We start from the raw sequence: 25,038 nt of genomic DNA, 5'->3' as shown, positions 1-25,038 counted from the left end.
TCGTGAGTTAATTACGCTGCGTTTCCATGAAATCGTGCGGAGTGTCGCTCGCCGCTGCCGCCGCCTCTGCTGCTCCTTTCGGTGATGAGGAAAAGAAAATGGCGGCGGGGAAAGCGAGCGGCCAGAGCGAGGAGGACTTCGCCAGCTTGACAGCCGAGGAGAGAGAAGCCCTATCCGGCCTCGACAGGTACCCGCTCCCCACTCCGCCCCGGCCGCCTCCGTGTCCCGGCTCGGCCCGCGCTCCCTCCGTGTCTCCCCCCTCCCCTGCCCGCGGCTCCCCGCTTGGGAGTGCGTGTGTGCCCGTGTGCGGGTTCCCGGCCCCGCTGCCGCGCTCTGTCCTTGCCCGCCGGGAACGAGCCCGTCCGCCCGCCCGCCTTCCTGCCCGTGCGGGGGGCTGACTCTCACTAACGCTGGTGCTTCTCTCCCCTCCCTCCCTCCCGCTCCCCTTCTGCAGCCGACTCTTCGGATTTCTGAGGCTTCATGAAGATGGCGCCAGAACGAAGGCCTTGCTGTTAAAGGTAAGCGCGAGGGTGGATGTGGAGCGGGACTGGAGGGGAGCAGGGGGGGAGGGGAGGGAGCCGGCTCGGCCCAGTAACCCCCTCCCTCCGGTCCTCCAGGTCCGCGCGGTGAGTGTGTGCGTGCGAGGGCGCAACTGAGTGCGAGCCCGGCTGTGCGGGGCACCGCCACATCCGCGGGCGCAGGGCGCTCCGCCTCGCCCCCCGCTACGGTCTTCCCACGCCTCGCTGACGCCTTTGCTCCTTTCTCTACCCCCGTCCCGCGGAGCCAGCGTGGTCCCCCTTGCGAGAGAGAGCCGACCAGGGCTGGGTGTGGAACGAAAGCAGCGTGGCCTTGCGAGTGTCCGTCCAGCCCCGGGACGGGAGACTGGCTGCACGCCGGGGCCGGAGCCCCGGGCTGGCAGCAAACGCCGAGCGGCGCGGCGGGGCAACGGGGTGCGCAAGGGAGGGAGGTCGGTCGACAAGGAGGAGGAGGAGGTGGTGGTGGTGGCGGCGGCAGCAGCAGCGGGGGGGGGGGGTGTGAGGGCGCGCGCGCGAGGCGCTGCTGACGTTGGCCTCTCCCCGGACCCTCCCTCGTGATTTTCGCCCCGCGCGGCGGGGGCCGGTGGTTGCGTGCGCCCTGCGCGGCGGCGGTTGCCCTCGCGGCGACTGGCGGACGGGGGGCAGTCGGTGGTTGACCCGGTGACGGAGGGAGCGGAGGCCCGGCCTGTGGTGAGGCGCTGAGCAGCTCCCGGAGCCCGTCGCCGAGTGACTTGTTTACTCTCTGGGCCCGGCAGCCTCCAGCGTGCCAGGTCCTCGCTGAGTGCCGTGTCCCGCCCGCCGGGCCTCCCGCTGTCTCCGCCGCTGGGCGGCCTGGCAAGGAGTCGGACGGCCCGCGGGTTTCTGGAGCCTGCCGGACCTTTTGAGAGAAATGTTTGTTTCTGTGAAAAGTTGTTGGCCCTGTCATTTAGTTAAGTAATGGCTGCTCCTGTCGGCCCAAGATGGCCGGACAGGGAGGAGAAAGAGAAGGGGGGGCGGGGGGTGTAAACACGAAACAAATACCGGGAACGAATATGCTCGTTGCCTGGAGCGTGAAGCCCCCGGTGAACGTTGAGGGAAACTCATGCGCATTGCAAGTTCTTTCTGGATGCTTTCCTGCTGCAGGCAGGGCGTTTGCAGCGCCGGTGCCCTTCTTATCAACCTGTAGCACATTCTGATGGCCATCCATAAGCTATTGACAAAGGCTGTGCAGGCTGTCTGCCAGTTGTGTTTGAAAACTGAACGCTAAGAAAACGTCATAGAACAAGTCGAACTGTTTTTAAAAATGGCACACAGTTTAAGCAGAGGACTGTGCTCTTCAGGTTCCTGCTTTCAGACTTGTTCCTGTCAGCAGCCTTGTGTTTGACACTTTGTTCATCCTATTGTTGTGCCCGTGCTGCATGCTGATGTTTTCACGTGAAGAATTTCTTTTTCTGTTGCTGGCCTTGGTGGATCTGATGTCCTAACTCTAAAATGTGTTGAATTCGGTAGCCTAGGCCCTTGCTTGTGTTTGGATGTTTATTTCTGGCATGCTTGGAAAAGCTCAATGTCAGGACGTGGGGGGAGGGGGGAGGGATGGAAGGAGAAGCAAGTACACTTTTCTTTGTGCTTAATTTTAAAAAATCCCGTGGTTTCCTTTTGATTTTTCAGAGTTATTTCTAAAAGTACTTCTTCCGGTAACTTAAAAAGGTAGGCGAGTGACATGTCAAACCAGTTAAATAACGTACGTTAACTGTTAGTGGACCAGAATTACTGTGTCCTGTGTGAATGCTGTTGAGGCTAAGAAATATCAGAGGGAATCCTGTATGAGATAAAGCTTAAGTATGCTAGGTAGGAAATAAAAGCATTGTATGTAATTGGATTATCCATCACATAACATCGCTAGGTTATGGTTTTTTTTTGGTACTGTAAAATTAAGTAGTGCAGACAGCAATTCAGGATATTAGTTGAGTTTTGAGTCCTTTCTTGCATATAATGCATTTCCTTTTTTTATGCTAGTCAAAATTTTAGTATATAGAGTCTGTTTGAGATGACTGAAGTTGTGGGGCATTTAGATAGTTTTTAAATATATTTCTATAAATATCACTGTTCTCTTACTGTATGAATCTGTGCAGCAGATCTATGCAGTGCATACTAAAAAAAAACACAACCCAAACAGCCCAAGCAAATATTTAAGTATTTTGCCTCAGTTTTCTGACAGTGTTTTGGGCATTTATGAATTGCACTGACTCATAAAGCATTTTTTTTAATAAAACTTGTCTCTAGGAAAAGTAGGTTGTTAAGGAAGTAGAAAGATTAAAGTGTTCCTGTTTAGTGCAGAGATGTTTGAGAAGAATTTCTTGGCTTGAACCAGGTTCACTTTTGTTTGTGCTTTTTACTTTCAGGGAATGTGCAAGTGTTTCAGTTACTGTTATTGATAAGTAAGAAGTTGTTATTTTTAAGATAAACAATTCCTTTTCTCTCTGTGTGTGTGAAGCCTCATGCAGTTTACTCTGTACGAGAAGGTTTAGAGTAATTAATCTAGCAGATCACTTTAATTCCATGTAACGGTTATTTTTTATTGTAGAAAGCATGGCCGTATGTATGTGCATTTAATTAATAGGTTTTACAGTGATAGTAACAAAATATTTCCTTTGTGCATAGAGGAGCAACAGCTAACAAAGACCCTAGACTCCATAATTACAAAATCCTAACTGACTGATTAGGAATCTACAAGCCGGTGCATTATAAAACAATGTGAGATTTCAGTGCCTGTTAGCAGGTAAGGAAAATCATTGAGTCATGTTTCCAGAGGAATCCTTCACAAAGGCAAAAATTCATGGGTACTCCACTCTATGTGAGAAGAGTACACCTGCTATAGAGCCTTTTAAAAAGGCAGGCTGTAGCAGTGTCTCTTCTGTGGGTGCCTAACAATGTTCCCTGGTTACCTGGGGTTAAGGTGGTAGGAGCAGTGTTCCCGTCTGAGGAGACGGTCGCGGAGACTGCCCCTGGAGGTCCTGGGTTGCAAGTGTTGAGGGGACTGCTCTGTTAGCTGCACAGGTACTTGTGCAGCGGCAGGATTCTTTTGTGAGCTTAAATTCGGTGTCCTAATAAGAGGAGGTACTACTCTTCCTTTTAGTGGGGTTCACTCGGCAGGAGGCAGTGGGTTGGTTCAAGCCACTTGCAGGCAAACCAGGACATTCCATGAAGTCTTTGCAGTGGGAACTCTAGCTAAATGAAGCCACACCCTGACAGTTTAATAAGAAAAAATGTGGGATCTTTTTCAGGGATTTAGGAAGCTTCGTGTCTGGAGGTTTAACGTAGTTGCGGGTTCCGTACATGTTCCAGGTCTGGACTGCAGTCCCCCTTTTTATGTAGTTTTGTAGAATGTATGGCAGTAGTATTGTGAACTAAACTGAGTCCTGCTTCTGGGTGTAGCAAATCAAAAGAGCAGATAAGACATCACATCTGTTCAACTTATGAATTATTGAAGATACAGATTAAAGGTCAGGAATATTGTATTGTGGCTCCATGCATTGGATATATGATAAGCCGGAAGAAATCAAACTTTCCTGTAACTGTGTATGCGCTTTTAGTATGTGTGACGAAGGAATAGAATTCTCTGTTGCCAGACATTTTGTATTTATTTTACAGAAAAGGGCCTTGAAAATCATAATTTGCAGGTAGTGTGGTTTTGGGGGAGAGGAGAGAGAAACAGAGAGGTCACCTTTCAAAGTGGTTGAAATGCTAAAAATCCAGTGTAGCCAGTGTCGTGTAAGAGGTGCTTGATATTATGCTTCTGTAGCTGACAAGCACATTAATGTGAAGGAGTGAAAAAAAAAAAAGCCCAAACGAGAACCCTGCTGTTATCTTGATGTCTCTTTCTCCCAGGAATACCTTCTCACATGAGGTAAAGCTGAAAGATTTCTTGGGGGGAGGAGGAAGAGGGCATCCATTGTATTGGAAGTGAATTGCAAAGCATTTCCTTGTTCTTTCTTTCTTTACTGTTTTTTGTTGTTTTTTTTCCTTCCCACTAGTACTTCCAAGGTTTGGCCAAAGTTGACTTTCTTGCAGAGACAAACCTTCATTTCATAAGCTAAAACTACTTGGCTTCTATACAGATTTAGGTTGATGTAGCTGGTCTGATGTATTTGGTATAAGATGATTGTTAATTCCTATTCATTGAGTTTAATCAGTTTGTATACTGTAGACAAAATCTGAAGCATGTTTCCATTTAAAAGTATTGCTGTTGGAGTCAATTTAAAGAGAGATGAAGTAGTTCCATGCAATATGCCAGTTTTTGGGCTGTGTTACCTCTTATGGTTTTTTCAGCCCTTTTGTTTTCCAGCTGATTTAAAAAATGGTATTTCCTTTGTGTCAGGGCCACATGTATTGATAGAATTACAAAGTGATTATCTGTGCTTTTGCTAGGCATACAAAATAAGAGCACAGTGACAATATTCTGTCATCTTTCTTACAGTTGAAGGTGTTGGTTTTTTAAAATAGTTTTGGACAGTGTGAATTAATATATATTGACTTTGTCCTTTTAATGTTGACATTAATGTTAATTTTCTACTAATCCATAATTAAATATTCTTAGTTTTAATTATAACAGGGTGCTTAAAAAATAATGATGCAGGAAAGCATTTTAGCAGATTAGCCTAGGTGTAGTAAAGTTGGGGTGTTTTTTTTAAATAACTTTGGCAATGTTTTGGCATACTTTATTTTTATCAAAACAAAGAAATATTGCTTTAAAAAGAATTATAGCATTTGCCTTATATGAAAAATTATATCATAATGGCAGGGCTGGGAATAGAGAAACTGGGAATTGGTACCATGAGAGGTTTGTAAAGTATTCCAGGAAGTGGGTAGCCTCTCCAATTTATGTGAATTTATGTCTGAGCTGTTCCTTTTTGTGGTGGTTGTGTTTTTTTTTGGGGTGGGGGTGGGGGGGTGGGTGGGTTGTTTTTTGTTTGTTTTGTTTTTTTTTTTTACGTCTTCATCTCTCAGTATGTGTTTATTATTTATCATATTGTCTGTTACTGTGGAAGAAGTTGGTTAACATTTTGTAAATCATGTTAAGGGCCAAACTGTTTTTCTAGCCTTTTCTGAAGGTGTCTGGAAGTGGAAAGATTTGCAGTAAAAATGTTAAGTGTTTTTATTGGATGATTGGGACTGACATACAGATTTCTTAAGATCAGTATTTTTCTGTATGTAATTTGGAGTTTCTGGTAATAGGGTAGGGTATTTAAGATCCAATTAAAATGGCATGTTCTGTAGTTCATGGTTGTGCTGTGTTTGTACTTTGACATTACAGTTCCAGTCTATGTGATATGTATCCTCGTACTTAAAGTTCAGTTGTAAATTTGCAACATTCATACTTCATCTGGTATTAAAAACATCATTTTTTTTTTTTTTTGTCAAATGGACATTACAAGGGGGTGTTTATGAGATTTCATGTTTTGATACTTTCAAACCTAGTGTTTGAGGCCTGTTTCTTTAAAACAGTGGGGGTTTATTGTGCAAAGCATACGTTCTTGAATGTTTTGTATGTTTCTTAAGTTTAAAGTGCAGCGTTGTTACTACTTCCTGAAAACAGGGAAATTGCTGAAGTGACAAATGTTAGAGTTGTCATTTTAATGTTAATTAAAAGGCAAGGATGGACCTCATCTCTACCAACAGCATGCCTTTGTAGCAGTCTAGTTAGGATTGCAGGACAACTAGCATACTGGTACTTGCATTTCAGTAAGCTTTGTTTGCTATCAGGAGAGTATTAGTAGGGAATACAGTGTGAGATTTTACTTTGTTATAGTAGCTTTTCATATTTCTTGCGGAATAAATGTTGCATATTGTAGCTTCTAAGTACTGGTCTGCTGAGTCTGGAGGCCAAAGTGGTCCATTTCTTTAAGTGATATATGTGCATAGACTTAACATAATTCATGCCCTACTGATTTAGTAACCAAACACACAAGGTAGGCAGCAATTTGGGACAAAGGAAGAGAGAGAAATATTACTGTATTTTAGCAGTTGAGGAATAGGTGTTCTGATGAATTACTTGATTTTTGAAAGTGTGAAGAAAACCTGAGGCAAGGATAGACACAATCGTTTTCCTTCAATTCCATTCCAGCAATTTCACCACTGAAAGTCTTCCATCAATCCATTCGTGCATTTTGATTCTCATGGACTCTAGCTTTCAGAGGTAACCATATGTGAATAAGAAGTAGGCAGTCAAAAGCTTCTTTCTATACACAGTGTTCAGGTGTGCTTTCTGCTCATGAAAAGTGTGGTTCTCTGCCTCTTGCCAGCCTTTATAGCTAGCCGTTAGTTAACTGTAGGGGATTGAGCGGACTTGATAATTATAGAGGTACAACTGTCTGCAAGTGTTGATAACATCTGAAGTATGTGTTGAAAGCATCATCTAAAAGCTATACCATATGTTTGTTATACCATTTTAGAAAAGAGTAGATGTTTTGTACGTGGGTAATTCTGTGAGTAGAATCATTTGTTTTTATTATATTAGCAAGATGATACAAAATTAAGGAGAGTCAAGGAAAATGTTTGCAGCTGTGAAGAGATTTTACACTGATTAACATAGTCACGAGACTGCAGTACTGGCATTATATGCCATAGCCTACTGTTTATCCCACTGAGAATTACCTTCTGTGGAGAAATTAAGCTTTGGTTTCCAGCCTTACAGGTTCATGAGTTAAACTTCAGGTGGCTCTCTGGTTAGTGAACAAATACTGTTGTTCTCAGTCCTCAGCTGACAGAATCTTTGGGTAATGGGAGTGATTCTGCAGTATTGTCAACAGACTAAAAGGGAAGGAAATGTAGCTTGAGAATGCTAAAATAGTTGTGTGAAAGCAAGTGACTGCTATAAAGGTCTTGGATCAACTTCTGCAGGAATGGATTAAGCAGATATTCTGATGTGAATACATACCTGAGCCAGGTGTCTGGTTTTTAGTATTGGTAAAGATAATTCCAGAAGCTGAGCCATGACTATGCTCACTTTGAAGGCATATAGGTATCAGACAACTTCCAGTCCTTTAGTTTCACACCTGTCTTGCATTTTAAATGTGCAACTCACATAAGTTACTCTCTGTTTTAACCTCTCTTCTTGGTGAAGTTCTGCAGCTATGGTGTTTGAAGTGTAATGTCTGAGTAATGACACAATTCAGAATGGAAGTGATGCTCATTAAACTTCACGTGTCATAGAGATCAGTTGACTGTTACAAATGTTAAGAATGTTAATCTTGTTCACTAGCAGAATACTTCTTTGTAGTTAAAAACAGACAAAATTGAACTACGTGGTCCTGTATGGAGCCCTACAGAAGGCTGCCAGGATTTATATAGTTGTACCTGAGAGGATAATCTTGGTACCTTACAGAACATTTTTTATGAGAAAAGAGACTGTGTTTGATCTGAGTTCGTTGTCCAGGGAAGTTCTGAAAAGCAAGAAAAAATAACTAAATCTTTTCTTGTACATTTCTGACTTATGGATAGATACATTAAAGAAATAGCTGCAGTGTCTCCAGTTCCTTTTGTGGAGAGGCTGTTTTCAGGACTGGCCTGTGTTCAAGACTAGTTCTGCTGATAACGGTTAAAAGCAGTATGGGCCATTTATTATGCTTGTGGATCTAATAGAATTGTTGAATGGTGCTATTTTAAGATGAACGTCTGTGAATATTCTGAGGTGAATCAGGTGTTGTCCTTGACACCTGAATGCTGCTCTTTGTATCTACAAAATGATAGGAAAACATTCCTTATGTAAATAAAAAAACCTATGCTAATGAACAAAAAGCCCCTTAAATGTGTTTGGGAGTTGAAAAATACTCTTTCTCAGATACTTTCACTTCAAAGTATGAGAGGACACATGGATTGCCATCAGAGCTGTTGAAATACCTTCCTTTATGGTTCTTGAATTTACTAGGTAGTGTTAATGGAAGAAGCTTGTTTAATTAAGATGTAGAATTAAGAACGTATTTATAGTTTTGTAAAGGGAGTGACTAAAAATGTGTTACGTATTTTGCAGCTAGAACACTATATGTCTACATATGAATTTCCTTTGTGGTAAGTTGTTACATTAATTGTTGTTTGTTAAAATGTATCTGACAAGCATTTCAAATAATTTCTTTTTCTCACAGTGGCATTTGAGGATTATGTTTCACTTTTCAATACAGATAGGTTATTGAAGTCTAAAGGAGGTGGAATTGTGACTATGCTTTTCCTTAAATTTCTGCTTGCATTTTGAGAATTTAAAGGTTGTCAACAATTTCAGGATATCCTTTTCGGCATTAGTCAAAGGTGCAGCAGCTTTTAAAATAGAGCCAGTATGTCTTTTTTGAGGGGTTGTTATGTTACTTCAATTGCAGTTGCCATTTTAACTTTTTATTTAAATGCTGTTTTCGTTAACTTATGATATGAAAACTTGCACAAGAATCTAGAGTAGAATAATGAGTTGAAGTTAAGGCTCTACGTTTATGTATCCCCCCACCCTGCGGTTACAGAATTCAAAGTATTTTCTCTGTTGCTTTTCATATGTGCTAGTGAAACGATTTTGGGGCCTGTGTGAGGAATCAGGCTGGAGAACTGATTTGGATAAAAAATAAGCTAATAAAAAATGGAAAACTCATTAGTTTTAAATAAGCAATAATGAAGGTTACTACTAAGAAAAGGATTTTAAATTTTAGATGAGCAGACTTCAGCATTCTCAGAGCTCATTTGGGAGGGATTCCATGGGAAGTTTCTGTGGAGGCTAAAGGAGCTGGTGAGTGAGGGGATTTTCAGGAATGCTCTCCTGGAAGCACAGGAACAGTTCATCCCCTTTAAAGGTATGGGAAGTAGATGGAGCAGGAGACCCTCTTGGCTAAACTTCCAAGCTTTTTAGTGCTCAAAACAGGAAGAGAAGCGTACCATTGATGGAAAAGCAGTTGAATACCCATTGAGAACTACAAGGGCGTACAGAGATGCAGTTAGAAAAGCAGAAGCTCAGCTCGAATTGAAATTCATGAGAGATGTCAAAACTATAAGAAAGGATTTCTCAAGTATGTAAACAAAAGACAAAAACAGAAGGAAAATACTGGCCTGCTGTTAGGCAGGTGAGGTGAATTGGCCTCCTCCAAGGCTGAAATGCCAGAAGTTCTCAACACTTTCTTCACCTCTGTCTTTAACATCATTGTTGTGCCCTAGGGCTTGGGATCAAAAACCCAGGTTGGTGCAAATGCAGACCCACCATCGGTAAAGGAAGACTTGGTATGTGAACTGTTACAGGAGCTTGACCCCTACAAATCAATGGGCCCTGACAATATCCACCCAAGGGTGTCTGGCTGATGTCATTATGAGACTGCATTGGGGGGTGTCCCAGAAGACTGGAAGAAGGCAAATGTTGGCCACATCTACAAGAAGGGTGTAAAGGAAGAGCCAGGAAATTATAAGCCCATCAGTTTTACTTGAGTTCCTTGGAAGGTTATGGAGCAAATCCTTCTGGGACCTGTCACAAGTCAAGTGAAACACATGACTGGGAGAAGCCAGCACGGATTGACCAGGGGCAGATTGTGCTTGACAAAACTGTTTGCCTTCTGTGACAAAAGTAACGTGCGTGATTGATGTGGGACAAGCAGTGGACACTGTCTGTTTGGATTTCTCTGAGCCTTTTGATGCAGTTTCCCAAGTGTTTCTCCTAGAGAAACTGACATGTTACGGTCTACATGAATGGGCTGTGTGGTGGGTGGGGAAATGGCTGACAGGCTGCATGCAGAGGGTGGTGGTGAATAGTTCCTTTTCAAACTGGTAATCTATCACTAGTGGGTTCCCCTAGGGATCATTATTGGGCTCATCACTGTTTAGTATCTTTGTAAGTGATCTGGAAGATGGGATCAGGTGTACCCTCACCAAGTCTGCAGTTTATACCAAACTGAATGGGGAAGTAGACATTTGGAAGGGACATCCACCCTGCTGGATGACCTGGATAGGCTGGAAGAGTGGGCTGTCAAGAACCTTATGAAGTGCAACAAAGACAAATGTAAGGTCTTGCATCTGGGAAAATGTAATGTAAGACTCCACCACAGGCTGGGGTCTGCTTGATTTGGGGTAGCACTGTGGGAAGGGTTCTGGGTGTTCTGGTGGATAAAGAGCTCAAAATGAATCAACAGTGTGCAGCTGTGACAAAGCCAACAGGATGCTGGGTTACCTTAAGGGCATCACCAGCTGAGATAAAGATCTCAGTATCCCACTCTACTCAGAGCTTGTCAGGCCACGCCTGGAATGCTGTATTCAGTTTTGGTCCCCACTCTACAGAAAAGATGTGGACAGGCTGGAGAGGGTCCAGAGAAGGGCCACAGAGATGATTAAAGGACTGGAAACTCTGCAGATGAGGTAAGGCTGAGAAAACTGGGTTTGCTCAGCCTTGAGAAAAGAAGGCTTAAGGGAGACTTTATCACCATGTTCAAGTATTTAACAAGTAGGTACAAAGAAGATGGAGACTCCCTTTTTACAAGGAGTCACATGGAAAACATGGGTAATGGGCATAAGTTACTCTCGGGGACAGTCCAGTTGGATAGAAGGTGATGATTTTTCACAAGAACAATCAGCCTTTGGAATAATTTTCCCAGAGAATTGGTGGATTTCCCAATATTGGACCCTTAAGATTTGGCTGGACAGGGTGTTGGGACTTCTAGTCTATGCTGTGCTTTACCTTGAAAGGTTGGACAAGATGATCTTTGAGGTCCCTTCCAACCTGGTATTCTGTGGTTCTGTGAATACAGGTCATAGTGCAGACACAAAAAAGGCTATAGAGGTCCTTTAAGAGAAATTGTTTTGGGAGACTACGGTGGGTCCTACTTAGTATGATGCTGTTTCTGTAAGGATTATTTATAAAACTCTTGCTGAAGCAGAAGGGTTTGCTCCCTTGTTTTCTTACAGGAATGGAATTACATATTTTGGAAGCACAGGTTGTCACAATTGTCTTTCTTTTTGGAGAGGAGGGATGGAATGAGTGAGTGGCCTAGATTCATTATTTCTTTGAAAGACCTAATATACTGTGAAGTTCATCTGTCACTAGGAGATTTCGGGTAGGTTTCAGATCTGAACATACATGCAGCACTGGAGAATGTCATGAATATATGTCACAAGGACTGTAGAAGAAAACAGTCTTTTTTATGAAGCTGTTTTATGTCACAGCTCTGAATGAAAGGTACTGATGGATCTAGGTTGAGTACTTCATGAATTGTGTTTGAACCTATGCCTACTCAAATCAGGCCTCCATTTGATTTTGGGAAAGAGGAGAAATGAAGCAGTCTTCTGGAAATGTTTTTCAGAATATAAACGGAAGATACTTTCAGTTGAAAGAAGTGGAGAAAAAGTTGAAAAAGGACACTTACAAAATTAGGTGTGAGGAAGAGTGGGAAACTGAGGAATTAAATGGGTGATGTAAGGATGCAGACAAAATGGGGGGTGAGGAATCAGCAGTGGAAAAATCATAGTGTATTTACTCTTTCCAGGAGCTACTTAAATCTCGTTCCTGGATACCATCTGACTGCCACAGCTAACTTAAAGTAGCATTTAAGCTGTTGATGATGCTGGTCCCTGTCTCAAAGGTTTTTGAAACAAGGTAAACAGGAACAAAATAAAGATAAATGAAATTGATGAAAGTTTGTGGAGGCTGTGAAAAAGCTTAGTAAGAATTATCCACTGTAAGTTCTGAATGTAACAGTGCCTCTGCTCTCCCATTTCTGAAATACAAGTAAGGCATGGTAGAGGAAGCTGCTCCTTTAACAGAAGCATTGTCATTGTCTTCTACTGCTGCTTCTGTTTTCCCTCCTTAGCCCCTAAGGAGAGTTAAAGAAACCTACTGCTTCTGCTTTTTCCTCAAGGTGAAAATGATGACCAAGAACTGTTATGTCTTTGTCCTCATGTAACTTTTTTTGCTGCCTTTAGATTTGAAGGATAAAGCTGAGCAAGTTTAGGAGATGTAGGTGGATATGTTAAGAAGGCAAGAAATAGTTTAAAGTATGGAATTGAAAGCCTGCATAAGGGAGAATGATGCTGATTTAGAGAATAACAGTATAGTTTAATGCAAAGAAGTGTAGAAAGAGCATAAGATAAAGTGGAAAGATAAGAAAAATTGGTAACATCCATTATATAACATCATAAAGCATGTCATAAGCAGTCTCTGGTAGGAAAGAAAAAGTGGAATGATGCGGGGAATAATAAAGAGTACATAGGTTGACAAACTTCAGTGGAGCTTTGAGAATGTTACAAATACAGTAGCTAAAGGTAGATATACACACCATAGTTCTTAAAACTTCATGCATTCTTAGTTGTTGGTGTTGTGCACAGAAATGTGTTGTTTTCTGAATATTTTTGATCTCTTCTGGGTTTTAATGGTTGGAAGGGCAGAGCCGTTGGATTTGTGGTTTCATTAACAATTGAACACTAAAAATTTTCAACGATGGGAGACTAAATTTCATTGCAGGACTGTGATTTCAGGTGTAACTTGTTAAAAAGATGAACAAATTAGACCTAACGGTCTTTTTTGCATCTTAACCAAATACATATGTATTTCCTGGCTTTTAAGAAGAAATGTTTGTGTGTTTGTTCTTTCTTGCTTCAGAGGAAAAGAGGAGTCTAACTTTTTATAATTTCTGAAAAAGAACCGCTACTTAGAAACTGTTCAACTAACTTTGAATCAGAACAGTAAGTACATAGTCCTCTATTCCTTGCTTTAGCGGTGAGGAAATAGATTTAAAAAATAAAAAACCAAGTCCATGAAACCAGAATGCTCTGTAGATGGTATGAGGTACACGTGTCTGAGCCAGCCTCTTATGCTGTCTTTATGAAAATCCTTAGGCAGACCTTTAAGTACGGGAGCACATGTAATTTAATTAGCAAGAGTTTTGTGGTGGAGGGCTGTCTTAACTGTAAGTCACTATGTGGATGAAATTAACGGTTGAAATGGCTTTAATGCCTCATCTGTTTATACATGGGGAAGATTTAGAGGTGTTTATATCAGAGTTTATTTTTGTTGTCTGAGTAAGATGAGATCACAGAGACCATCAAGAGTACATGGTAACTAATGAACAGAATAAGGTCTCATTTTCAACCGTAAAAGGGCTCTGTTAACTTGCATGTGTTCATGTGTTAAAAAACTGATTAGACAGTTTTCTGAGGTAAGTTGTACCCTGTCCATCTTTTCTGTCTTGGTGGGATATTTTTTTTTTTTGTTTGTCATCTCAGTGGAAGATACTTTAAAAAAATGCATTTGATTATAATGGAAAAAAGGTATGAAGGGTTGAATAGAACCTAGAAGGGAGACGTTTTTATGTTAAAAAAAAAAACCGCAAACAAACGTAAAGCACAGCATTGTAGTATGGAAACCTGTTTTGGGGAGGTGGATGTATTTGGGACAGTTGGAGGAATTCTGAAAGGTTGTATAAAAATTCCTTAGATAATTGTGTGTGGCAGGAACGTGATTGTTGCATATGACTGTGATGCCTGATCTTGAAGATTGTCTTGAGTTAATCTGGGAATGTAAATGTGTTCCAAATTGTATGAGGAAAAATACGGATTTGGAATATCACAATCTGTTTGTTCCCTGCCAGTAAAAATGCTGTCATCTTAAGTTGTATTTTCGTGTATTAGTTGATTTTCTTCCTCAGTGGCAGCTTGCTATTGCCTTTGAATAGTAGGATGTTTTCCTGTAATGCCAGCTGCAAAATTCAAGCTTGCTTGCATTGTGGCCAAAAAAACTGAGAACAGTGGTGATGCTGAGAAAAGAATCTTTTGTACTACTTACTTTTAATTGCTAATTAAAAGTCCTTGGTAGTCTGAAAGAATGGAGTAGTTTGTCTTCTACTTTAGACCAGTATTTGCTACTCGGTGGGGAATGATGGAAGGAGTGATTTTTATTATGAGTTCTAGGTGAAAGCGGCCTTCCTGAGAAAGTGAAGATGGGCTAGATCGCTTACTTTGCACACGAAGCTCTCAGGATTCAGGGAACATGCAGTGCCAGTGGAACTGAGGAGCAGCTTAGGACTTGTTGCTAGACCTTCTCAAGCAGCACACATCACCTGCCCCCTCCTAAACTCTCTATAGGTTTTGCTTCATTATGTTGCTTCAGTTTCTGTATTAACTGAATAAAGATATTTTAGATTGTTCAGACAAGCAGTAGGGATCTTCTAGAGAAAGTTTGTTGATATTCAGAGATTATTTAAATTTGTTCTTGATATTTTTTATTTTTTTAAGCAATGAGATTTCAGTGAAGCTTCCTTAATAGTGCAGCACTGGTTCCAGTGCAGAAACTGTGCCTCAAAAGGAGTGGGTAAGCAGATATACTAACTGAAAAAGAAAAGTCCCAGCTACAGGTCACTTCACGACCCTTTCCTCAGGGCTTTCTCACTTCCACAACCAGAACTCAAAAATGGAACAAACTGATTCAAAGTAGTTCATTAATGACTAGCTTTAGGTCTGTCAGGCTTCAGACAGCTGGAAAGGAGAATGTGCACACTTCTGCTCCAGTGACTTCATTGTCATGATTTTTCTGTAGAACGTTTCCAGATTTTTATTGTGTCATTGCCAAAGTTAACTCATATATTCTCATAAGCAGGTTACATGTTTCATGTAGCACCTTGTTTGCCAGCAATTCCATTTTCTAAGTAAAAAAGACCCCAAAACAAACTTACTGAAAAGTAATTATGAAAGTGTATTTGATTATAATGGAAAAAAGTATGACTGGTTGAATAGAACCTGGAAAAGAGACATTATGTTAACTACCACTCCTTTTTGTTATTTTTTTATCAGTACCTGTACATATTGGTATCTGGGTTTAAGAATGAGTGCACTGTCAAGTTCAGATAACCTTTGTGTTTATGCTCACACTTGGATCTCAGTTGGATGGTAGTCTCTCTTGCTATAGCTGTGCTTGCCTTTTCTCTAACTCAGCAATCCCTACGCAGCATATGCTGACAGAAGTTACTCTGTTAGCGTCATTGCACTATTTCGAGTAATGTCAGAATCAAGCCATTACCTTCCAACTAATTGGAGGGTTGAACCAAGGTGTACAATTTTTTTTTTTTTTGCTTACCCTAGTGTCTGAGCAGACAGAACGTGGTAGAGCTGATTTTTATAAAACAGCAATTCTGTCTGTACTGGGGCCTTCATGTGCTGTTGTGATACTGCTTGTATTAGTTTTGGCTTTCATTATTTTCCTTGTTTTCTAAAGAATGAAAAATTCTGCTCAGCCTTAAATATTGTTGGAAGTACTGTAATTTAAAGCCCAGGTGAGTGTGATTTTGCTATTTTTTTTAACTCAAATGACCGTAAAAACTATGTAATGTTGTACTGTACTATGACTGTACAAGGATTTACCTCTAGTTAGGATGGAATGTTCTCTAGATGAAAAATATTCTGAAGTGACAGCTTTTAAGGAAAGAAACATTGTTTTAAAGTCCCAGCTTTTTTGTCATGTAATTTATGATACAGCTGTTATTATGTTCTCTACTTTGTTGCAACTGCTATATCAACTCTACAGTTTGGTTATAAGGTACTGTGTTTTTCCTTGTTTTATAATTTGGTTTAGACAAAACTCTGGAAAATATAATTTATGGATTAAATCTGCAGTGTAGGAGGAATGGTTAGTGTTACTTGGATGGAGCGTGGAACAACATTGTTATACAATAGATACATGCTGCATCATCTTAAGAGTGTAACTTCACATGGCTTGTTAAATTCGTAATTCATTTAAGTAGACCAAATTCACATTTTGCCCAGAAATAAAGAACAGCTGTTAAATGAGTAGGGTAGGTACCATGATACTGTTCTTCCACAGTCAGGTAAGGGAATTAAGTTGCTAATTCTGAATAAATTGTACTCTTAGTGTAAAGGTGATTGTATTACTCCTTGAAATGCAGATTTAAAGCGAAATACTGGGTTTTCTTCCTTCACATATATAAAAATTTTGGTGTTTGATTATCCATTTGGTTGGACCTCTTGCTTTGTACATCAGATTTAAAGGAAGATTCCCTTAGTTTTGGAAAAGGAATACCTCTTAGGGGACACAGTTGCACGCTCCTCACTCACGGGATTGATCTGAAATTAGAGGTGAAATTTCCATTGCCAGGTGGCATTTAGTGCAGGAAAGTGCCCATGAAGTTGCACTTACGTGTCTGTATGAAGCTGTAGATCTGTATAAGTTGTCTTTTCTTTGGCTGGTTAGAAACAGTTAAAGCTTCATTGCTTGTGTAATGTTGGCCTCCTAATCTCTGCAGCAAGTTAATCCGTTCATTTTTGTGTGTGTGTGTCCCACCCCCCCCCAGCATTTTTAGCCCTGTTTATCTAAAATTCTGCATGCACCTAGCCTCCTGTCATGTAAATGTGATACGTGAGGTGTCCAACATAAGCTTGCATGCAGTGATAGGAAAGGATGTGGGCGAGGGGGAGACACACTCATGAATTTTAGAAAAACCTGTTTCAAACAATGTTTATTTTCAGCATTACTAATTAAATTTTCCACCTTTCCTCAAGTCTGCTGCTGTGCTTTTCAGCTAAAATATGGATAAATATGCAAAAGAATGTAATCAGTTGCGGTAATAGCACTTTTTAGTATACACATATTTTAGAATGATCCTCCATAGCTTTCTCTTGGATGCTATCATGCAAGTATTTAGTGGCTTATTTCTATGCATGTAGCCTGTGTTATCTGTGAGAAAGATTTTGATTTGTCTACTTTTTTTGTATCATCTACTTTTATGCAGGCAGTATGCAATAAGCCTTCAATTTTTGACTAGGGGATGTCTGAGTTCTGTATTTTCAGTGAATGACATGTTGAGCCCTCATATCTTGTAAGCATATACCTGAACCACCACAAAAACTTTGTAGATAATGGCTACCCAGGACTTTAAGGGAACTGAATTTAACTGTTCTGTGGGACTTTGCCATATGTAACAGGTGTTGGCCTTGGAAGTAGTTTCACGCTTTCTGAAATGAAAGTAATGTGATTGAAATGGGAAGAGGGAAGAAAGGCCAAGCTAACAGCGGACTGTGAGTGATAGGAAGATTTCTAACACAGGAAAGAGTAGTAGTCAAATAGTGTTTCTAGAGGTGTCTCAGAAAGGTAGAGAAGACAGCTGAGGTATGCAGTAGTGTTGGAGGTAGCATATATATAGGGCCATGTAATTAAATCAGGAAGTTACATGCTTATTTTACCTCACATGTTTAAAACTACTGTAACCAGTGGACTGATGATCTCTTAAAATTTTGGGAAGCAGTCCACAATCTGGGCATAAATGTCCCTGTTAGTTGTAAACTCTAAATATAGGCCTGCGTAATATGGGAGGTTTTGCTTTCATCAGGATACATAGTAGGTGAAGGAAAGCAGAGCACAGGATGGCAAAGGCTTGCAATGCTAAACTTGTGTTAAGAAGTGCACCGTATAGTGGCACTGTCTTTTAGTGTTCTAGCAGAGCAGTACATGGTATTTGCCTCACCTGAAAACCTGTATGTCAGACACAGACTGACTAGTTGCATCTGGCACATGAGCTCATGGAGGATGGAGGGATATTTGAGAATTGGATAGTATCCTTTCACTAGTGATGGCTGTACCATATACAGTGCCCCAGGAATACAGCTACTCAGATTGTAGTAGTAAGAGAGAGGATTATTTCTTTTGTCCTTTCTCTCCCATGCAGATTCAATATTAACAGCACAAAACTTTGCTTTGCACAGTGAACCTTGTTCTGTGGTATGTTCTGTCCTCTCAGACTGGTCTAGCAAGACTTTTAAAACCAGGGGATGAAACTGTGATGCCTATATATACAATTTTAACTTTGACTTCCATGAGTGACACTCCCTCTTTTGTGTACATGTATGCTCATTTGTCACTGTCTGCAGCTGAAGTGTGGAGCTGCCTGTGGCATTCCTATGGCTCAGTTCATAGGCTGCTTTCCAGGAAGACTCAGCTTTGCTTTTTTCTAAACTTGGTTGGGTGTGTTTTTTTTTTTTTTCCCATACCTGATGATCTGCCTCTCTTCACCAACTTTGAGATTTGCATGTCATCCTTTTCTTGTGCAGCTGCTGATGGTTGTAGTGGCTTAGGTCCCGGAGCCTTCCTTCTGCCTGTACAAGGCAGTGCTAAATAAATCATAATGGCTTTCTTTAGGCACAGAAGTGTTCTTTCATTTGATCGTGTTAGCATTCAGGCTCACACCATTTCTCAAGGGCAAGTCTTTCTGCATTGCGTCACTGCTAATGTAACAACTCACACTTTTTAGCTTAATACCTTGATTGTAGAGTACAGCTACCCCTTTTGCAGCTGGAGTACTAACAGCTGCTTTCCAATGACTGTTGTCAGATCTTTGTGGACAGACCTGTGGTTGCATGTATTTCCTGTTTTCAGGATGTTATGTAGATGCTCTAAGCCTTCTGGAAGGCCTTACACAAAATTCCACTTGCTAATAAACTATATGTTAGATTTTGTTGACAAAGGTCTTTTCACTTAGCATTTTTTACACTTGGCATGTCACTCTGAAAACCTGTTTCACCAAACTAGAGCTACAGTTTCTATTTAAAGGGTATATTATGTTTTCAGATAAACTGTACAAAAATTGTGGTATCACTATCCATAGCATTCACTAAGGGCACAAAGCTATAGCTTTAGACAGTGATTGCTTTTTAATAGTGAAAGCAAGCAGCAGCATTAGGACAGCAATTCTGAAAATGGCACTTTTCAAATTTTAAAATACCATGCCAGATTTAGACCTGGGTTGATGAGAAGGGGTAATAAGTTAGTTATTTGATTCTTGAGTCCCAAACAGATGTCGGCAGACTCCCACCATGATGTTGCATTTTGCTGGATCAGTTTCATCTTGTGTCATTTGCTTTTGATCTTATTGGTAACATTTCTGTGTTAGTGAGAAAAATTGACATTCATTGGCTTAATGAAAACTAAGAACGTTAAAGAGTAATAGGTGACACTGGCTGTTTATATGTGTTACGGGGAAAAAAGAAAAAAATAGTAAGTCTGAGTTAGGAGCCTACCAACTGGATAAATGATGCAGCAGAAAGTGAATTGCATGCTTCTACTGATGTGAATGTTGTCTGGGGGGAACATCTTTGGAAGAAAAAAATGCTGGGAACAATTCCTTGGAACATACTGCTTTGGAGAACTTGAAATGGTAGCTTAGCATTATAACACTTAATAAGATACCCTTTCCAGTGTAACCACCGTGATTTTCAAATGCCACTTTTTCTTTTAGCATATTATTGATAGCTCTTGAAGTAGGAGAGCTGTTCATTCTTCTTGGACGCTGTGGGTGGCAGTGCCTGTTGGGCACGTGATGTTGAAAATCCTGTAAAAAGTGGTATCTAGTCTTTTATTTATGTTGGTGTTTGTGTGTGTGTGGTTTTTTGTTGTCGCTGTGTTTGTTACTTCTTTAAATGTTTTGTAACAGGTTATGAATAGCCTTCCCCCCCCCCCCTTCTTTTTTTTTTCTTCCTCAAAACTGTTTTAATTCTTTATTGTGAGGGTGGTGAGGCGCTGGTACAGGTTGCTCAGAGGCCCAGAGAAGATGTGGATGCCCCGTGGCAGAGAGTTGGAACTAGATGATCTTTAATGTCCCTTCCAACCCAAACCGTTCTGTGATTCTATGAATTTTCTACATAAAGTTTTGGAAGCATATCACAGAATGTGTAATGCTGCTGACTTTTTGTGAATGTTCTTCCTCTTTCTTTCATTTTTCTTTTCTGGGAAGTTGCTAAACTAAAACTTTTCTTCAAATTTTGGAGAAAAGTATAACAAGTGAGTTTTGAAAAGCATTTGTGTAGAGGGAAACTAGTTTGTACGAGGACAGGAAGGTTCAGTTGCTAGTTGATACTGACATACCTGCAGTGTTAGTACTTGTCTCGTTAATGCTGAAATTAAAGCCAAAATAATAATCTGAAAGACTGTAATAGGTGGGTTTGGTTCTTAATAAATTAAATATATTTGCTAAAAAGTTGCATTCCTTCATTAATTACAATATAAAATTGAGATTCTTGAGAGAGAATGCATGCACTGAATCCTACATGTATTAGGTTGTTGAAGCTGGCCAGATATCAGAAAGTCTGGGTTTTGGGTCTGTAGTTATACTTCACACTTACAGTAAGTGTATTTGTCTCCTGTCTGGACAGCAGAGATGCAGTAGTTTCAAGAAGTTCAGCCTTTTACCAAAGCTTTCCGAAATACTTTTATCCAAAAGTGCCTCAAGGGCATAAGCCATTTGTTTCACAATTTAACTCTTTATAGGAAGTAATTGTTACTGGTCTGTCACACTCAGCTAGAAATTCCTTTCAGAAATCCTGTGCAAAGACTTTTAGAGAAAACACAAAAGAATACGTAGGTTTACCTGAGAGATTCCAGCTGTTTTTGTAGCCTGCCCCATCGTGTTACAGGTGGTTATATGTTACAGCTACATAGATACATGTAATTTTGTGATAGAAAAAGGGTATTTAAAAGTGCCCTTTTGTGTCTGCTGTTCCGATTTAAATGCTGTGGAAGATCCTAATTTTCTGATTCTTCAAATATTTGTTTAATTTTCAGTCTAAATTTGTTTACATTTTTTTGTTTGTCAACGTTGTTAGGCTGAAATGGCTCTTCTCTTTCCCTGTTACTTGTCCTGTTGATACTTGCAGAAAGCAATCATATTAGTTTTTGATTTGCTAAGGCAAATAATTTCAGCTGTTTTGACTTCCTTTTGCAACAGACACTCTTCTTTGCTCTTATCCCTGCAGTTCTCTTCAAAATTTACTTAAGTTTATAGTTTCTGAACACAGAGGAGATACCTAGAACGCTGTAGATCAAATCTGCTGAGATGGTATTAATACTTCCGCATTTAGAACAGGTTGTTCCCTGTCTCTTCTCCTGCAAGAGCTTGGGAGCATCAACTGAAACTTCCAGGAGCAAATTCAGAATAAATGGAAGATGATTCCTTGCAGTTAATCTTTGGAACTGCTTGCTGCCAAATATTGTTAACGTAAAATGAGTGCACATGGTTTTGAACAGTGGTGGGCAAATTAATGAAAGGAAAATCCATTGTTGTTAAGAACAGCAGTACCACTTGTGCCCAGGAGGTTCCTAAACTTAAATTACTACAGACTGGGAAAGTGTTAGGAAAAAAAAAAATTGTTATATTCTAACCTTTTTCTTTTGCTTCTGCTTCAAGAATATGAGTTCATGTAAAAGCTGTGCTAATCTTTTATTGTTTCTATTTTGGTGAATGTGTTCTTGAAGTAAATACGAAGACACAGTGCTGGACTAGGCTGAGTATTGGTGTGACTTACTGTGGACATCTTATTTTATCTTTCTTGGAAATTTATCCTCTGCTGAAGTTCAGAATTGTGTATGCTTTTTTTTTCATTTTATATTGGCAGCATATACTCATCTTTGTTTGTTGTCTCATAATTCAATAATTGTTGCGCTTGAGGATTTTTTTTTTAATAGTTTCAATAAGCCTGTTGCAGAGTTCAAGATCTTAGATGGCTGTATAGTGATTTACTGCTACATGCCTCCTAGGTTACCTTTGAAAAATCCATCTGTGGCATGCTGATTGGTGTATTTTCAAGTATTAATGTCCTCACCTCATTTATAGTTGATAGACCTAAAATAATACTGTAAATTCAGTCCAAAGGGCAATCCCAAATCACTGCGAATTATGGAGATAATGACAGGCTATGACCAATAAGTGTATTTAATATTAAAGTAGTTCACCTTTTATGTTTAATTTCATGCTTCTTGGACACTACTAAATACCTGTGAAAATGGATTTTAGGTAGAGCTTGATCTAACTCAGGAAAAATGGAAGCGTGTTGAACTGTATGTGAAACAAGTGTATTGGACTGACGAGAATCTCAAATCTCATACCATTACTACACAGAAAGAATAAACTTTGACAAATTTATGTCTCCTGCACATTGTGCGGCATAACTGCACCGTTAAACATTACGGCAGTAAGAGTGAAGTTGAGATTCTGCTGCTTTTAGGCTGCCTGCGTGTGGGAGGGACTAGCATGAAGTTAGCAGACAAGTCTTTACATCTGGAGAGGCAGGAGGTAAAACCAACAAGAGCTGCAAACTTTATTTTAATATTCCACAAAGACTTTCAGCTTTTCAAGTTAAAGCAAAATAAAGTTTCACACATATTTTCAGTATATTGTGATTGATTTTTTTTTTTTTTTTTTAATTTTCTTAGCATAAATTACGCGAGGTCTGTGTGGTTTGTTCCACTAGCCTGCAAACACACTAACAAAAACTTCAAATTTCAGGCCTGTCACCTGTAATACTTTGAATGTGCTCTCCCCTCTGATTCTAGGGCTCCTTGCCGTCTCCTTGGCCTGCTTTCATGCCTTCTGGTTCTGCTTTTTCTGAAGGTCTGAGCCTTCCTGTCTTAAGCTGTCAAAGAATCCACTTAAGGAGCTCTTCCACCTGCTCAGCATGTGGAGAGGAAGGAAAAACATACAAGACAGGAAGCCCTTCTTCCTCCTGTTGCTTGCATGGGACAGGCCATCAGTGGTCTAGAATGATGAGGTTTGCATTTTTTGGATATAAAGAAATCTGTTCCTGCAGAAAGCTATGAAAAATTAACCTTTTGTACTGCAACTGACAGTTTAAAATAAAGGGATTAAGAAGATTGACATTTGGGACTGACTTGCATCATGTGACCATTTGCCTTTTACAATTACTTGAAAATGCCTTAAATTTGATGCACTTATAAAAGTGAGTTTAAAAACATTTAAATTTTTTTCATTCTCCCTAAACATTCTCTGCAGAGGGCTAATCATTGGTTGTCTGTTACTGCAGTGATACAGTACCATGCCCTTGTAAGCATGAAGGCCAGTGGTATCCCAGCTGCCTTAGGAAGGGTATTGCCAGTAGGTTGGGGGAGGTGATCCTCCCTCTCTGCTCTGCCCTGGTGAGGCCTCACCTGCAACTGTGTGGCCAGTTCTGGCCTCCCTGGTGCAAAAGGGACATGGGGCTCCTGGAACAAGTCCAGTGACGGGCTATGAGAATGCTTCATGGTCTGGAGCATCTCTCCTAGGAGGAAAGGTGGAGGGAGCTGGACCTGTTCAGCTTGGAGAAGAGAAGGCTTGGGAGGATCTGATCAATGCATGTAAGTATCTGAAGGGAGGGTGTCAAGAGGATGGGGCCAGACTCTTCCTGGTGATGCCAGACAGTAGGACAAGAGGCAGTGAGCATAAACAAAAAAATCTCATTTTTTCAAAACAGGGAGTTCTGATTGAAAATGAGGAAGAAATTATTTACTGTGAGGGTGAGTGAACATTGGATAGGTTGTCCAGAGAGGTTATGGAATCTCCTTTCCTGGAGATAACCCAGCAGCCTCTAGGACACACTCCTGAGCAATGTGCTCTAGGTGCTTGGGCAGGGTGGTCAGACTAGATGGCCCCTTCCAACCTCAATCATTCTGTGATTCTGTGGCTGGCATGATTGAACCTCAGCCGTTCTGTGATTCTGTGACTGGCATGATTGAAGTAATTATTATGTGGAGATGCTATGTATTGGGTGAGTAATAATGGGGAGGCTGTTGTGCTCCAGATGGAGTAGGGGTGAAACAGTAGTGCAGTGAAGAGGGTGCTGTTTGTTGTTCAGGGTTTTTTCATTCTCTACTATTCTCCCGATGAAGGTTTCATTTCTCACTGGTGCATTCCCTTTTGCTCTCTTTTGTCTGAGCTTTTATTTGCCGCTTCTGTGGGTGTAGCCAGTGTGTTCTGTGGAACTTCATTCAATGTCTGACTCTGTCATGCTTGGTTCATAGATTTTTATTTTGCTGTTTTCCTTGTTTCCTCTTGTCATGGCTTAAGCCCAGTCAGCAGTGCAGCTTGCCCACTCGCTCCCCCGCTCCCGGAGGGATGGGGAGGAAAATCGGAAGAATGTGATGGGTTGAGATAAGAACTGTCCAGTAACTAAGGTATAACACAAACCACTACTGCTACCACCAATAATAATAATAAGGGAAATAGCAAGGGAAGAGAATACAGCTGCTCACCACCTCCTGACTGATAGACAGCCCGACCCTGGCAGTGATCTCACCCTTCCGGGTAACTGCCCCCAGTTCTACATCCTGGGCATGACATGCTGTAGTATGGAATACCTCTTTGGTTAGTTTGGATCAGTTGCCCTGTCTCTGCGTCCTCCTGGCTTCCCCTCTTCCCTGGCAGAGCATGATACTAACAGAGTCCTTGGTCAGAGTAAACATTCTGACCAGCAACTACAAACAGAGGTGTCCCAGGCTGAAAGTCAAAACCACAGCACTGCACCAGCTACTAAGGAGGAGAAAAATGACTGCTGCTGCTGAAACCAGGGTACCTCTCTAGGGGGACTGCTTGTTCATGATGGCATACTGTTTTGACAGGGATTTTTCTACAGTGCATGGTGGCTGTTTTATGTATATTAATGAAGGTGAATGTACAGCTCTGTGTACACATCCATATACCCTGTGACGATGACATAACTTTCTAATAATGATTATTTGGGACCAGTACTT

At 40.8% G+C, this 25,038-nt stretch overlaps 1 protein-coding gene across 17 annotated transcripts in view; it reads left to right on the top strand.

The window, feature by feature from the left end:
* The first annotated feature begins 6 nt into the window (after positions 1-6).
* The window catches only part of KDM6A (lysine demethylase 6A), a 157,750-nt gene continuing 132,718 nt past the window's right edge, over positions 7-25,038 (top strand). For 16 of the 17 annotated variants that reach the window (XR_009961508.1, XR_009961506.1, XR_009961507.1 and 13 more), the window contains exons 1-2: positions 7-187; positions 455-518. Coding sequence is in view for 8 of the 17 variants with exons in the window: in XM_062602442.1 (XP_062458426.1) it covers positions 27-187; positions 455-518 (225 nt within the window). In the remaining 9 variants the exon portion in view is untranslated. Of the gene's footprint in view, positions 188-454; positions 519-782; positions 951-25,038 lie in introns of those variants that run through there. The other variant, XR_009961509.1, reaches the window with a different exon arrangement.

The sequence above is a fragment of the Pezoporus occidentalis genome, unplaced genomic scaffold (assembly GCF_034315485.1).
Source record: "Pezoporus occidentalis ecotype Australia unplaced genomic scaffold, CSIRO_AGI_Poc_V1 ctg77, whole genome shotgun sequence".
Taxonomy (NCBI): Eukaryota; Metazoa; Chordata; class Aves; order Psittaciformes; family Psittacidae; genus Pezoporus; species Pezoporus occidentalis.
This window is presented reverse-complemented; position numbering and strand designations above follow the sequence as displayed.